The sequence below is a fragment of the Condylostylus longicornis genome, unplaced genomic scaffold (genome assembly GCF_029603195.1).
Source record: "Condylostylus longicornis isolate FDR11 unplaced genomic scaffold, ASM2960319v2 ptg000055l, whole genome shotgun sequence".
NCBI classification, from domain to species: domain Eukaryota; kingdom Metazoa; phylum Arthropoda; class Insecta; order Diptera; family Dolichopodidae; genus Condylostylus; species Condylostylus longicornis.
Window position 1 is genome coordinate 576,823 of NW_026578024.1, and position 14,899 is coordinate 591,721.

General features: G+C 28.7%; 1 protein-coding gene across 5 annotated transcripts in view; it reads left to right on the forward strand.

The window, feature by feature from the left end:
- Positions 1–2,321: 2,321 nt before the first annotated feature.
- The window catches only part of LOC129612087 (putative mediator of RNA polymerase II transcription subunit 26), a 30,696-nt gene continuing 18,118 nt past the window's right edge, over positions 2,322–14,899 (forward strand). For 2 of the 5 annotated variants that reach the window (XM_055525576.1, XM_055525581.1), the window contains exons 1-4: positions 2,369–3,267; positions 9,103–10,276; positions 13,040–13,163; positions 14,398–14,524. In XM_055525576.1, the coding sequence (XP_055381551.1) occupies positions 9,141–10,276; positions 13,040–13,163; positions 14,398–14,524 (1,387 nt within the window). In that variant the 5' untranslated portion in view covers positions 2,369–3,267; positions 9,103–9,140. Of the gene's footprint in view, positions 3,268–3,332; positions 3,616–9,102; positions 10,277–13,039; positions 13,164–14,397; positions 14,525–14,899 lie in introns of all 5 variants that reach the window. The other 3 variants (XM_055525579.1, XM_055525578.1, XM_055525580.1) reach the window with 3 other exon arrangements.

Sequence of the window (14,899 nt, forward strand, 5' to 3'; positions counted from 1 at the left end):
TTCAATATAAGCGTAAAAATTATTTAAAAAAAATTAAAAACCAATTTTACTAAATTCTTTACATCAATGAAACTCAACTTTTTTAGCCAAACTTTTATCTTTCTAAGGAAAACTGACAGTGACCCGATAGTTCTTATGTCAGATGGTAATCTAATAATAATCCTAGGAGCTAACAAAATATAAAAATATGGAGAATGGGAAATTTTATACTGAGGAATAACAACAAGACGCCATGCATAAAGGTGGATTCACTGATTCTGATAAATTTTATATGAAAATTTAAACTTTTGACATTCTCCTTATTTTTATTGTCTTTTAAGATATATTTTTTTATTTTTTAATGTTTTGTTATATTGAAATAACACATTACCAAAAACAAAAATTATAAGGACTACAGATTTTTTTGATTACTTTGTTTAAAAGCATCGTAAATGGAAATAAAAGACGTTATGCGAATTAATAAATTTAAGAAAATAAAACGTCGTAATTCAAATCGTCGTATATTAGGTTTGTCGCCAACAAAATCTAACTTAAAATAATAAATTTAAGAAAATAAAACGTCGTAATTCAAATCGTCGTATATTAGGTTTGTCGCCAACAAAATCTAACTTAAAATATTTTTCACTTTTACCAAAACGAGAAATTAAATAATAATATAGTCTACATTTCAATTGGATTTTTGCGTTTTTTTCTCAAATTATCGACTGAACGTCTCACTTTCAAAAACAAAGTAAATAAATTTTGTATGCATTTTAAAAAAAAAACTAGATACGCAATGCCAAATAATTCTTCTCACTCGAAAATTACATTATACAAATATATGAAAGTTACTCACTTTCTTATCACTTTCCGTATAAAATAGCAAGATAGATGATCAGACCCTATATATCCATGTGCTATTAGATTCATAGAATGGAGTAATTTTTATTATTTTCCGTCAGACTAAGACTGATAACAATTAACAGAAAAAAATAAAGTTTGACGTCAAACATTGTTGTTAGCTTTTTCATGGAGTTACACAACTTTTTAAATTTTTGACAAGTCGTATTAATCTTAATATATTTTGGCGTTATAACTCAGTTATTTATGAGCCAATATATTTTAATATAAACCTTGGGGCTTATTATTTATTAAATTTAAATGATTTTTTTAATATTTTCGTCTCAAAAGGAAACCCAATACATTGTCGGTGGCAAGTATTTAACATATAAAGAAAATGATTCGGCAGAAAGCGTCAGTATTTCGTTTACTTCAAGTTATCACTTTCTGTTCATAATGGACAACTCGCATTTTTTTGGGTTTAACAAAAATAATATTATTTGTATTATTTTTATAATACAAATATGGAGTAATTTTATATAATAATATAAAAATTAATTTACTTTTTGAGAAAGATTGGGTTTATGTTTACAATTCAAAATTGGAAATGCAGTTACAATCCGTTTTTCTCACTATAATGCACAAAGAAGTCCGTTTTATTTGGTAAATCTGCGAAAGTTCTATCAAATTCATTTCTGAAATTATGATAAAGGAAAAAATTGAAGTAATATTTAGGCTAATTTCCTTTTGTTATTTGCAGCTCAAATCTACTTAGTAGGTTCAGTAAAAGAATATGAATAAATAATTTAATTTTGGGCTTAATAATTTTAAAGCCACATCAATCCAAAAAAGAAAGCTTGTCAGTTAAATTATACTTGGGATTATAGAAGACCATATATAATATATTACATGTCTATCACCTAATATTTTTCGTACATTGTTTTCACTTGTATTAAAATCTTATTTTATTTAAGCAAAACTATTTTAGGCTTGTTTTTGATTAAAAAGCGTTAATATTATATTAAAATATCGTTGTTTACAATATTAATTGTTTACCTAAATACTATGTACCTTCGTATACATACATATGTATGTTATATTTAAAAAAAATATTTGATATATATAAAGTTTTAGTTTTACTTTGACATATTACCCATTATAAGTATAAAATTTTAGTAGCACTCAACTATAACATGTTAACGACCGAAGAAGGCTAATTATCAATTAATTCATTACTAATTTTGATTGAATTTATGCAAAACAAACCAATTTTTAGTTGTTTTGCATAAATAAATAAATTCAATTAACTCATTTTGCGTAAATTTCGTTGATTTTCTCATCAAAGAAGCATATGTGTCAATAAAATTTTGCGCATATTTATAAAAAATGTAAACCCACTATTTCATAGAAAACAATATTTAATAAACAATACAATCCGCCATGTTAGTTTTAAAATATAATAACGACATTGATCTCACTCTTTCTTATAAGAGAAAATGTTGTAAACGTCAATAAATTTTTTTTTCATATCTAGTATTCGGTGGAAAATTTTTAATGCGTTAAGTTATTCGGACGTGTTTACCTTCTAAAAAATTAAAAAAAAAAATGGCTAAATGTAATTAAAAATAAATCTTTGGATTTTGTGAATTTATCTTGCACATTTGTGTCATTTTAGAAACAGAAAAAATAGTTTTTATTTTCTCAATAACAGCTACAACTATTTTTCTATATTTAATTTTTATATTAAAATTGTGTTATGACGCGTAGAGCAGGTGTTGTCATAAATGTTTTGTATCCATTTAGGTTTTTGGTGGCGAAAATTTAATTGGGTATACAATACGTATATTGTCAAAAAAAGTGGAATATTTATATATGTGTATGTATGTATATGTAATTAGGAAAAGGAAAAAAACAAAAAATGAAAATTTTTATAAGCGTATTGTATTAAAAAATGTGTATAATATAGAAAAAAAATAAGATGTGTACATAAATATAAATTATTTATTTAGTTACAAAAAATTAAAATTTATATTATAATTTTTATTCGAGGCCATAAAATATATATCTCAGCTGTGATTTGTTTAGAAAAAATTATTTTATACTTTATATACATTAATTGCATACACACATATTTATATAATTAATTGTTCCAATGTTAAATAAAAAAATTAAAGCTCTGGCCTATAAAAGTTTAAATTGATCCATTGTTCCAAGTGAAATAATTCAATGCAAAGCATTAAAAGGTTATGAAAGTTATTTAAAAATGAAAATGAAAGTTGGTAATGATTCTAAAAATCAAATTTTTTGTACAAAACGGTATAATGGCAACATGAAATATTTTTAAATAAATTTAAAAAAGTGAAAGTTATAATGAATTTACTTAAAAAGGGTTCTTTTAATAGATGGTTCATGCAGTAGAATATGAGTCTAATTTTATACAAATGCCAGGTAAAATTATAAAATCGAAATCGAATAAATAAACTTGAATTAAAAGTTTATTAAAATATTTTTAGATCAATTTTAACAAAAAGTCACGTTGCATTATTACTAAATTAATGGCTGAAAAAATTAGGTCATTTAATTTTTCAAAATTTTTCTCTACATGGTGAACATCTTTACGTGTGTACATAGGTGCACTTTGGTAAATTGTGTTTAAATTCAAGACCAGTTGGATAATTAAACTCAAAATTACAATTTAAGTAAATCCATTTTGAACCCTCAATAGTGCCCAGATAATTGCAAACATATAAGTACTTAATAGGTATAGCTATTTTAAAAAAACTGCGATATATGTAGGTAGGTACCTTTCACTAAATACGCACCTAAATAAAATTCAATAATTTATTTAAATATATTAATATTTCATTCGTTACTTGTTTAAACAAATAAAAGCTCGTAAAAAAATAATTTGCAGCATCATACATAGGTGCAAACCACTATGCTTATCCGCTTAGTCGTAAATGATAAATTTAATAGAAATGGCAAATATGTAAATTTTTTTTGGAATTTCTGAATTTTATTTCTTAATTATATGAGTGCTCATAATATTTTTCGTTGTGCGACGCTACAATATTTAAGCTTTATTTCTAGAGCTGAATCTCTTATTCTTATATGGTCGAGCTACAATATTGAAGCTCTATTTTTAAAGTTGAATCTCTTATTCTTATATGGCTCGAAATTTAAATGAAGATGAAAAAATGTCACATAGGATGGAACTTGTCGCCTTAAAACTTTTCTACGACACTCTTCCTGCGCAGTAAGAGCATTTCTCATCGATAAAATGCATACCCGCAAGGGTACCTACTCCTCGATTGAATAAAACATATTTATTTAAGTAGTACTATTTCAATCTTATGAGTTCTTATGAGAAATTATACCTTATATTCCTTTGTTCAATAGTGGGAAAATATTGCTTTGGCCGCATTTATATCATTGAAACTTTTCACTCAGGTGAAAATTCGACTCAAGCCTTTACTTGCATTTCCTTTAAAAAGAATTTTTTATAATTAAGTATTTTGCAGGTGTAAAAATGACTTACATAAATCGTGACTTTGGCTGCAAAAAGACACGCGGGCTATGAAAGTTATGTATAGCACAGTTGTAGAGGATGATTTATTTCATCGAGAAAAAAATAGCTGACTTATTTGATATTTTCAAATTTTTAGTTTTCAAATCCAAAATATTGTGTTTGAACACTTATTACTTGAAAGATGTTTGTGTCTGACATCAATCATCAGTATACTGTTATATAGGTCTATCAGTTAACAGCAAAGTTTCCAATCGCAACTTTGCTTTAACTTCAACCGGATCCAAGCTATAATGTATGTTCTGCGAACAGAATTTTTTCAATCTAATTCTTTTTAGGAATGAAACACCAACTCCAATGAATTACCTTCCGAGAACCTTAACACTAGGACCAGTCACCCTATATATATTGAAGTCTATTTTTACCTGGCCACCCTATATATTGAACTATATCTAGCTTTTATAGGCAGTTGAAAAACGGAGCAATATTTCACTTATATTTCAAATCTTAGTATCTTCTCTTAATCATTAAATTATTTTTTCTTTTCATATTTTTTTGTTTTATAATATAACCGAAAATAATACACTTTTGTTTTACGTTTCTATATCTAGCAATAATTTTTTTTCACAATTCTATTGAAAAGCCGTAATAAGCCGACTATTACGGCTGAACATAAGAAAAAAAAGTTTTTTTTTATACTTAATATATGTATGTATTTACGCATATACATAAATCATTTTACTTATGTGTAAAAAACATTAAAAAAATATTTATATTATTAAAATGCAATAATCCAAGATTTAAAAAATATTCGCTACGTTATGTCAATAATATAACAATATTAAACTCCGTAAAGTGCCGAGCATTAGGGTCCTTAAATTTATTAATTTTTCTTTCGCTTTGAAAAGTTAAGCTTCAACTTGTAGATCTTCAATAAAGATTGTAGACTGTAAACGCGGGGTAACAATGCACTGCGACCACGTAAAGAATCTATTGTGCCCCCACCCTTGGGTTCGAGGCGTGGCTCTACAGCACCCGCTCGAGATTCGCCACCCTGATGTACTCGAGCAATTTATGGGGCGCGGAGAACCCTAACTGCGCCGGCGTTATGGTAAAGTCCCAAATATTTGTCAGAAGGTGTACTGATGTCTCCCTATCTTCCTCACAGAACCTGCAAGTATCTTCGCTTTCCCGGCCCAGCCCGCTGAGGTGCCCCTAAGCCAGCGAATCTGCTTCCTCATTACTCCTCATTGAGTTTTTCGAGACAGCCCATACTGCCGCGGAGGATACTGAAAACGAATTCAGCGCTCCGATGGCAGCCAAGCTATCCGACAGAATCACTATCCGAATATGTCCTATACCCGATACCTTCTCTCAAGGCTGAATTACGCGCACATCAATGGCGTGCATTTCGGCCTGAAACACGCTCGGAAACGTTCCCATAGGTTTGAAAAATTCGGTTCTTTTCCCATGCAGGTCGTTAACCCATCAGTGTACCACCTGATAGTGTGGGACACCACCAGGTGGCTCAATAATCCGGGATCCCAACTCGTTCTGTTACCAAACAATAGGGTAAACATTTTCTCGAAGTTGAATCTCCTTACCATATCATCCCTAGGAAGCGCCAGGAGCGGAACCTCCCTGAGAAAACGATCTCGATCTCCTGCACAATCACATCAACTCCATTCCTTCTCAATCTCAGAATGGCAGAATTCGCTGCCCTTTCAACAACGAGGTGCAGGGGAGTCAGTCCTAAAATCACCTCTATTGCCGCGATTGGGCACGTTCTCATAGCCCCTGTGATGCAGATGCATTGCGAGTCTCTGCAATCGTTCCAGATTTTTTCTAGCCGTACTAAGAGCTACCCTTCTTGCCCATGCTACTGCTCCATATGTCATGAGCGGCCCGACTATCATGGTATACATCCACCACATGATAGACGGGAATGGCCCTGCACACTATAAAGGCTTGGGTAGCCCGCACACCTACAGCCTTGTTATTACTTCACCAAGGAAACTTGAAATGAAATATCACCCTCGGATTTCCTTTCAACAACCGCCCCATTCACACGAATTTTGTGCAGGTATTCTAGCCTCCTTCTTCTGGTGAATGGCACCCGAATCGTCTTGCTAGGGTTAAGTTTAAGCTTTAACTAAACAAGTTAAGTAAGTTTTTTCAGCAAGCATAGATTACAAGACTTTTGACACAATTAATAAATAAAATCTTAGAAAATTAATACAGTGCTTACAGTGGAAACGAACTTTTTATGTCCCACAGAAACTGAAAAATTAAATCAAAATCATTTGAAAAGCGCTATGGACCCGAAAATTTCCTTAATTAAAAAAATAACTTTAAAAATTTAAGATTTTAAAGTTATTTTTTTTAATTTACTTGCTAGGATTTTTTTAAAATAATTTAGATAATTGAGAATAATGTTTTTTAGAAAATTATTTAATCAAAATAAGTATATTTTAATTTATGATTTTTCGATTAAAGATGAAAAGAAAAAGTGTTCCTAATATTCCTAATATTTTTTTGTGTTCCTAATACTGACAATGTAATATCATATGCTGTAATCTATATTTCATTTATGAATAATGGTTTTAAAGGGTTAAAATGATAATATTCAATAAAAATGGAATAATAATTTAGATATCTACGGATATTTTATCTTGTTAAAAAAAAAATTAAAAATGGATCAAATTATAATTCAAACAAAAACAAAATCATATATTTTATACACAAAACATGTCAAATTCAGCTGACTTGAATTTATTATTGCTATAAAATGTCACTTTTACTAGTAGTCTTAATATGCAACAATAAATAAAAATTTTTAAAAGATATGTATTTATGGTAATCCAATTTGAAATAACATAATTTTTTATAAAGTATTATAAGTAATATTTGCTACAAATGTATTTTTATAAATCATACTTAAAATACGATGTAGCATATCACAAGAAAGTATAAGACCTTATATCAATTGCCTTCTGTCCATTCAAAAGTTGCTGGATACTTTACTGCTTCTTGTTTTAATTAGGGCTATTTATACATGCTTCATAATAAGAGCAACCCATTCTTATTTTTTTGAAAAACTTTTTGGGATATTAAAAAGGACCACTTTCTCAATTTAGAGAGAACCATTTCCGTTGTGATATCTGTTACGACGTGAACGATTAGAGTAATTTTAAAGGACTTTTTTAAAATATTTTTTAGAGTAATTTTAAAGGCGAATCAAGATAAAAAGGTCGTGGTCAGAAATAAGTTTTCAGAAATATAATCAATTTTCGTTCGACAGAAATCGTTTAAATAATTTTTAACTATAGAGAAAGTATTTTAATTAATTAAAATGAATATCAAAATCAAAACTTTGTACTGACATAATTTTGTACATAATACTGACTCTTTTTAGAACCCTTTTAAAGCTAAAATACTCAGAAACTGTAATGAATTCTTAGTGTCAGAATGCGGACATTAGAAAGAAAATTCAAATTCGATTTTAATTAAATAAATACGAAAATAAAAACCTAAATATTTTAAATATGACGACATTTATAAATATACGGGTTTTTGACGTATTACTGACACATATGCCAGAAATAGAAGCAGGGTCGAATTTTAAATGTTCCTAATACTGAAAGAAATAATTGTTTCTTATTCATTTAACGTTTTTACTCCGAATAACTTATAAAATAAGCAAAAAACTCTATTACGAATATCCGTAGTACGATTTTAGTAATTCAGAATTGAAAAATTCCGAATTACTAAAATAATATGTAATTCGTAATTTTCCGAGTTTCGGAGCTACGAACGAAATTCATGATAGGACTGTGTATTATAAGTAACTGATTTAGCGTTAATAAAAGGCAAATGAAAAATAAGTATAAAAAATGAGAAAAATAGAACCGACCATGGCGGTTCTGTGATACATATATAAATGTTTTTCAAAAGCTATTTGATATTTTAACAAAAAATCTCAATACTATCATTTTTCAGACCAAAATATAACTTCTGTTATTAAACGTGGTTGTTTTTGTTTTGCGTAAGTATATTGTAACTTATATAGGTTAATGCAAACTTTCCAAATTTCGTAAAACGTGCAGACGTAAAACAAAATCGAAAAATTTGGAAAAAAAAATTTATTACATATAGAACATGATGTGTACTATGTATTCATTATTACATTAAAATTGTCAGCAGCATTTGATTTTTAAAAAAAATTACATTTGGCTTTTTCGTATTTCAAATAAAAAAAGTAATTTCCTAATAACTCATCAGAATTTCATAATTTATCGAAATAAGAGAAAAAATTAAAATTAATGGATGTAAATCAGAAAAAACTCCTTAAACAGAACATTTTAGATGTAAACAAAAAAAAGTCGTAAAACGAAAAGTCATTAAAAAAAATCCTGATTAGGTCGTTTTGATTAAATTCGAATTAAGTAGGGTTCTTACGGTAAAAGCTATTTTTAATTCTCTTAACGGACAGACTGAATCAACTCAGAATTCGACTCTCATCAAAAACATATATATGTATGTATATATACTTCTCTATATCTCAGACGACCTTTTCTTAGCGTCCCAAACGGAATAGTAAATTTATAACACTTTTCCTACATTTATTCATATGGATATAATATCAATTAACAAAATAACTCTCATTAACTGAATATAAATTAAATTTGCAAGTAAGCATTTGTTAAATTAATGTAATTTGACTTGTGCTTTATGTATGTCTCATTTTTTCTTTACAGGAAGTTTTTTTTAATATACCATAACAATAAAACATTCAATGGCAGCGACTAGCGCAGGTTCAACTACCGATCAACATAAGCAATTTATGCAACGACAACGGCAAGAGATAACTGCAAAGAACTGTTTTAAAAATTTAATTAGTACTCAATCTTTATCAGTAGCAACTGAAGTGGCTGCTGGTATAATGGCGCCGACATCTACTTCCCAAACCATAAATAATGGAACCCCCACTTTAGTTTTAGAATCTCAACAACAACTGCGATTACAAGAACATATTTCTCAACAATCACAACAACAGCAACACATTCAATATCAACAAATTCCATCAAATACTGTTGTGCTGCAACAAAATCAATTAATGCACCAACAATTACAATTACAACAACAGCGACAGCAACAAAATGTACAAGAACAGTTACAGCTTAGTGTACAAGTCCAACAAATTCAACAGCAACAGCATTTGCAGCAACTACAACCACAGCAACAGCAATTGCAACCACATCAACCAAAACAGCAGCAAACACAACAAAAACAGCAAGAAGCACAGCATCTTTTGTATCTGGAACAACAGCGACATCAACAGGAACAACAACAACAACAAGAACAACAAAATCAAGAGAGACAACAACAACAACACCAACGACAACATCCGCAGCATCAGCAACAACAGGAGCAACAACAATACCAGCAAACGCAACAACAACAACAACAGCAAACACAGCAACAACAACAACAACGTAAACATCAACAACAACTGCAACAACAACATCAATTATTTCCGCGGGCCGGAAATATAATGAATATTCATCAACAACAAATAAATCAATCAGAGCAGATTCGCATAATAGAGAACAATAATGTGTCTTCAAACGTTTGCTCAATAAATTCGATTTTAACAAATAATGTTGCAATAAAACAAATTTCTTCTTCAAATAATACTTTGGTCTCTGATTCATTGCCAATAGTGGTAACTAGCGCCATGGCTGGTCCAAAAACACATAATCAATTTAGTGCAGATATACCACAGCAGCAGCAAAATTCACAGAGTTTACTAAACCAATTGAATTCAATTATACCAAAACAGCAACAACAGCAAATCATAAGTAATTTATCAGCAAATTTAGCGCCAGGTTGGAGGCGGTTAATATCGAGCGCAGAAGTTGTTTATGTCAGGTAATTTATATATAATTTAACGTAAGGAATTTTGGCTGTCTGATGATTCAGTTCTTAGGTTTGTAACCGAAACAGAATAACAAAAAAAAATAAACCGACAGATCTGCGTAGGTTTTTTTTCAATTTTTATTTTTTTGAAACATCATATCCATTTCCATCATGGCACTTAAAATGATTCGTTATTCATTTATGTGGCGACCGCAGGTGGCGCTCAATGTTCTATTTACATGTTCCATTAACTTTCGCGCTAATAGCGTAAGAATTTTCAGCGTAGGTTAGCAGAAAAGAGCAAAAAGACAAAAATTTTTCTTCTTGATTTTTTTATAAGAAAATCTGTATTGCAATAAATCGATGAATATAATTTATATACACAGTTGGAATAAAATATCGTCAATAAACTGATGATGGTATGACATTATGTTGCATATTTAGTAATAGAAATTCGTTATTTCGATATGATCATTCCAACCTTATGTGTAATACTAAGATTACTGCTCTGGTTAGTATAAGGCCACCGCGTAGAGAGAGCAACTCTTATTTTCCTTTATGGTTTTTAAAAAAATGTATAGAGTTTATATGAAGGAAAAAAATTTTCATCGTTTTAAGACATTTGCATCTAAAAAAATTTTAAAAGATTTTTATATAAATAAATTTTGGAGTTTTATTTTGATTTTTGCAAAACAAAATTGCCAAAAGAGGAAAGTTTCCATTGAAAATAAATTTTCTTAAAAGTACGCTTTCTAAAATTTATAGAAATTCAACCAATACAGACCTTCCTCATTGCCATTTAGGCAATGAGGAAGGTCTGTATTGGTTGAATTTCTATCAAGGTTAGTGAGATGAATCACGAAAAAAAATCAAAATAAATTTTACATTGAAAAGTTTTAATAGGTTTCACCAAACTCTAAGCACTTTGAAAATATATTTAGCATTGAAAAGATCTTTATATTTAAGAAAATATTGGGTATTTTAAATGCTAATTGGGTATTATAAATGCTAAAGTTAATACAAAATTTATTTGACAAATTAAAACTGTAAAATCTGCAAAAATATGGTGTTTGTCAAAAAATGAACGTTAGAAAAATATTTTTAACATTTCAATTAGAAGTTTCAGTGAAGAACCTAAAAAGGAGCAATTGCTAATTTCTCTTATAATTACTTCTTCAATAGTTTTTTTTAAACTAAAAAATAATTACAATAACAAATAAATTGGGAAAAAACATTAGATCTATATCGCATTTGACTCGATTGAAGCAGTTCTTATTATGATTTAATATCCTAATCCTAATTTAAAATCTCTATAAGTACTATACATGAATACTAACGCATTTGTACATGATATATACAGTGCATAGCAATTAAATGATGTGACAAAAACTCGAACTGACAGGTTTTTCAATTTCAAAAACAAATCATTCTGGTCAACTATATCGTAAAATTAGTTTTTAAATTTTTACCGGAATTTTTTTCTTCTGATTTAATAGAGTAAACTTATGTCTCTTTAAGTTGAAGTTGTAAGGAACAATACCTGCTCTTCTGTTATGTAACGAATGGGTGTGATCTTAAATTATTCAAAACACTTTCGTTACATTATTTCACCAATAGATATTTGCCATGTACAAGAACATGTCAGTGTCAATGTTAGTTTTTTTTTAAACATTGCGAATGATGTTGTATACGTGACGAGTATATGTTAATAAGCATTCAAGCTTGTTTTTAGCACTTTTCCAAAAAGTTTTTGAAAATAAGTGCTTATTAGTTTCATTCTGTCCGTCCATCTGTCCGTCCGTGGACATGTTTACAAAACTTCTACACCCTTGAAGATAGAAAACTGAAATTTTATGTGTACACTTCGTTCTTTTTTTAGGCGGTAGATGCGTTCCAGGGAAATCCACATATAAAAAAATCGCACAAAAAAAGACACATTTATATGCAAAAAATTGCATAAATTATTTAAAAATAATAAGATTTTTTCATCAAATTTTAATAAATGGCACATATGTATGTTAATAACAAAAACAAAACTTAATATGTAAAAAAAAAACATAAAAAAAACTTCATTTAAAATCATATTAAGAGTGTTTTCGTCATTATTCGCTGTCTGATAATGTGCCCGTTTGTGGATTGGTGCAAGATCACTTTTACATGCTAATGCTTCTTAAGGAACTTCAGTGATTTTTTTTTCTGTGACAAGGTAGTCAGTAATCAAACGCTGTGATGGCTTGACTTTACCGGAAAGTTGAAAAAGTGAATCAGCAAAAAAATTAAATTTTCGAAATTCAAATAAATTTTTTTTCTTGCACAGCATAACTCTAAAACCGCATGGAAAGAGAACGAAGTGTATATAGATCTTTACTAGAAACTTATTTCCGTAGAACAATATTTTTACCTATCTCTCCCCTCTAAAATTTATACCTCCCTAAAAATCTACAAACGGCATTTTTTACCTGTTTATTGAAGTGAAATCATAAAATATCCATCAACCTAAATGGACGGGAGCGCGTATTGCTTGTCAAAATATTCTCATATTCGTACATTTTAAATAAGCGGAATACCACATTCTCATTATATAATATTAAATCTCACAGCAAAGGTGCAACATTCGCACATTAAAATATTTGTAGCAGAATATTTTGAATCTGGTGTTATGGAATATAAGTTATTAAATTCTATTTGTTAATAACAAAATATTTAAAAATATAAAAAATCTCTATTGAGTTCATATGCGTATGAAAAATATTTTAATATAGTTGTATTTTTCAGTCCAACTGGTGCATCCTTCCGAACACATCAACAAATCAAGGACTATTTATTAGCGCCTGGAACTTGCAAATGTGGACTTCCATGTCCACTAAGGCCGGAATATTTTTTCGATTTTAATTCACAGGTAAGCTTTGAAGGTAACATTAACATTTATTTACATGTTTTTGGTTTCTTTCTATTGATATTGTATAAATTTGATGTTTTATAATTTTTTGCCATGCTGCAAAATATACTTTTAATTTATGAGACAAATTGTTTTGATACTATAGTTTGCTTACCATTTGGTATTTATAAATTAATATTTCTTTAGTGAATTATCTTTTCAATTTTATATCTTTTATGTAAAAGAAGCTATTTAAAGTCCTTGGACTCTCACATTTCACAATTTAAACAACTATGAAAAGAGTCGGCCTGGTTAGGTTTATCCTCTCTTGTTATTATACACTTATTCTCCTTGGTTCGTCCACCCCCTTCATCTGGCGGCAATGTTTAATGGGAACACCAACCAGTAATCTCAAATCTAGACGACGAAATGCAACCAGCTCGCTTTTCGCAAAGCGTATACCCCTTGAACTGACGAAACTATTCTCTTTTCCTTCCTATTAAGGTAAAATATAAAGAAACCTTTCCTTTTAAATACGTTTAAAGTAAAAAAACTCAAATTCGTCTCTAAATAATTTGAAGAATAAGAATAAACATATGTATATAATAATCTATCAATAAAAACAGAAAACAATTTTTTATTATCTTTGTTAGGCAAAACATAAAACCATTTCGTGGGAGTATATCTGTTGAAATATATATAACTTCTTAAATTTTTTCTTAAATAAATTTCCAAAATAAACGTAAAAAGAAAATTACTTGTATATTAATTAAAATAAATTCAACAGTTATCAATTAGAAAAAAAATGTAAGTTAAAAAATTTCAACTTAATTTCATAGAATTGGGGATTATTTCGTCAGAGAAAATAAGGTAATTTATTAAAAATGTTTTGAAATATGCATATTAAACTCTGAAACATTGATGTTTAAAATATTTATAGTGCAAGTGTATTTTGTAAAGTGGAAAGTGTATTTTGTATTTTTTCATAAGAAAAAAATTCAATACATGTCAAAACACTGTGAAAGAAAATATAATTTAGCCTTAAAGAAAAAAAATTAGACAGAAGTTGTATCCCAAGTTGTATCCCAAGCAGTTGTTTTTACTTAATTTATTGTTGTGTATTTTCTCTTTCTTCTGTTCAATATGTAAGCAAGTTTCGAATATTAGTGGCAAACAACGTTATATTATATATACATAATATGTATAACGTAAAAGTAATTTCATCTTTATTTATAGATTTTTATTATATCTTTAGGTACCTAATACGTTATCAAAATCACCAGTAGAAAATGGATTGCAATCCTCACGGACATCGTTTTCATCAGCAATGTGTGCGCATCAAAGAAAGCTTTTTGACAACCAAAAAATTCTTTTTCAAAAAGGTAAGTTTCATAAAAGATATGTGTGTACATACAAATTTTAGATAAATTTGTTCGATGCTGATTAATATAATAAGGCTTTAATAAGATCCTTATTCCTTCAGTATGTCAGGAAGAATAATAATAAAGAAGCACTTTATTGCAACATAAAGGTTCATTTGCTCCTTTTGTCGATTTGAGTGCAAGTGTTTCGACTTTATTGTTTTAAATTAAAAATTAAAATCTGTAAATAAAAGGCAATTATATAGTATATATGTATGTAATTGCCTACTTTTTTAAATACGAAGTTAAAAAAAGACAAGATACTATTCTACTTTTTTTTCAAATTATATACTTTAGAAATTTATTGTCGGGAATTCAAGGCAGTTTATTTCATAT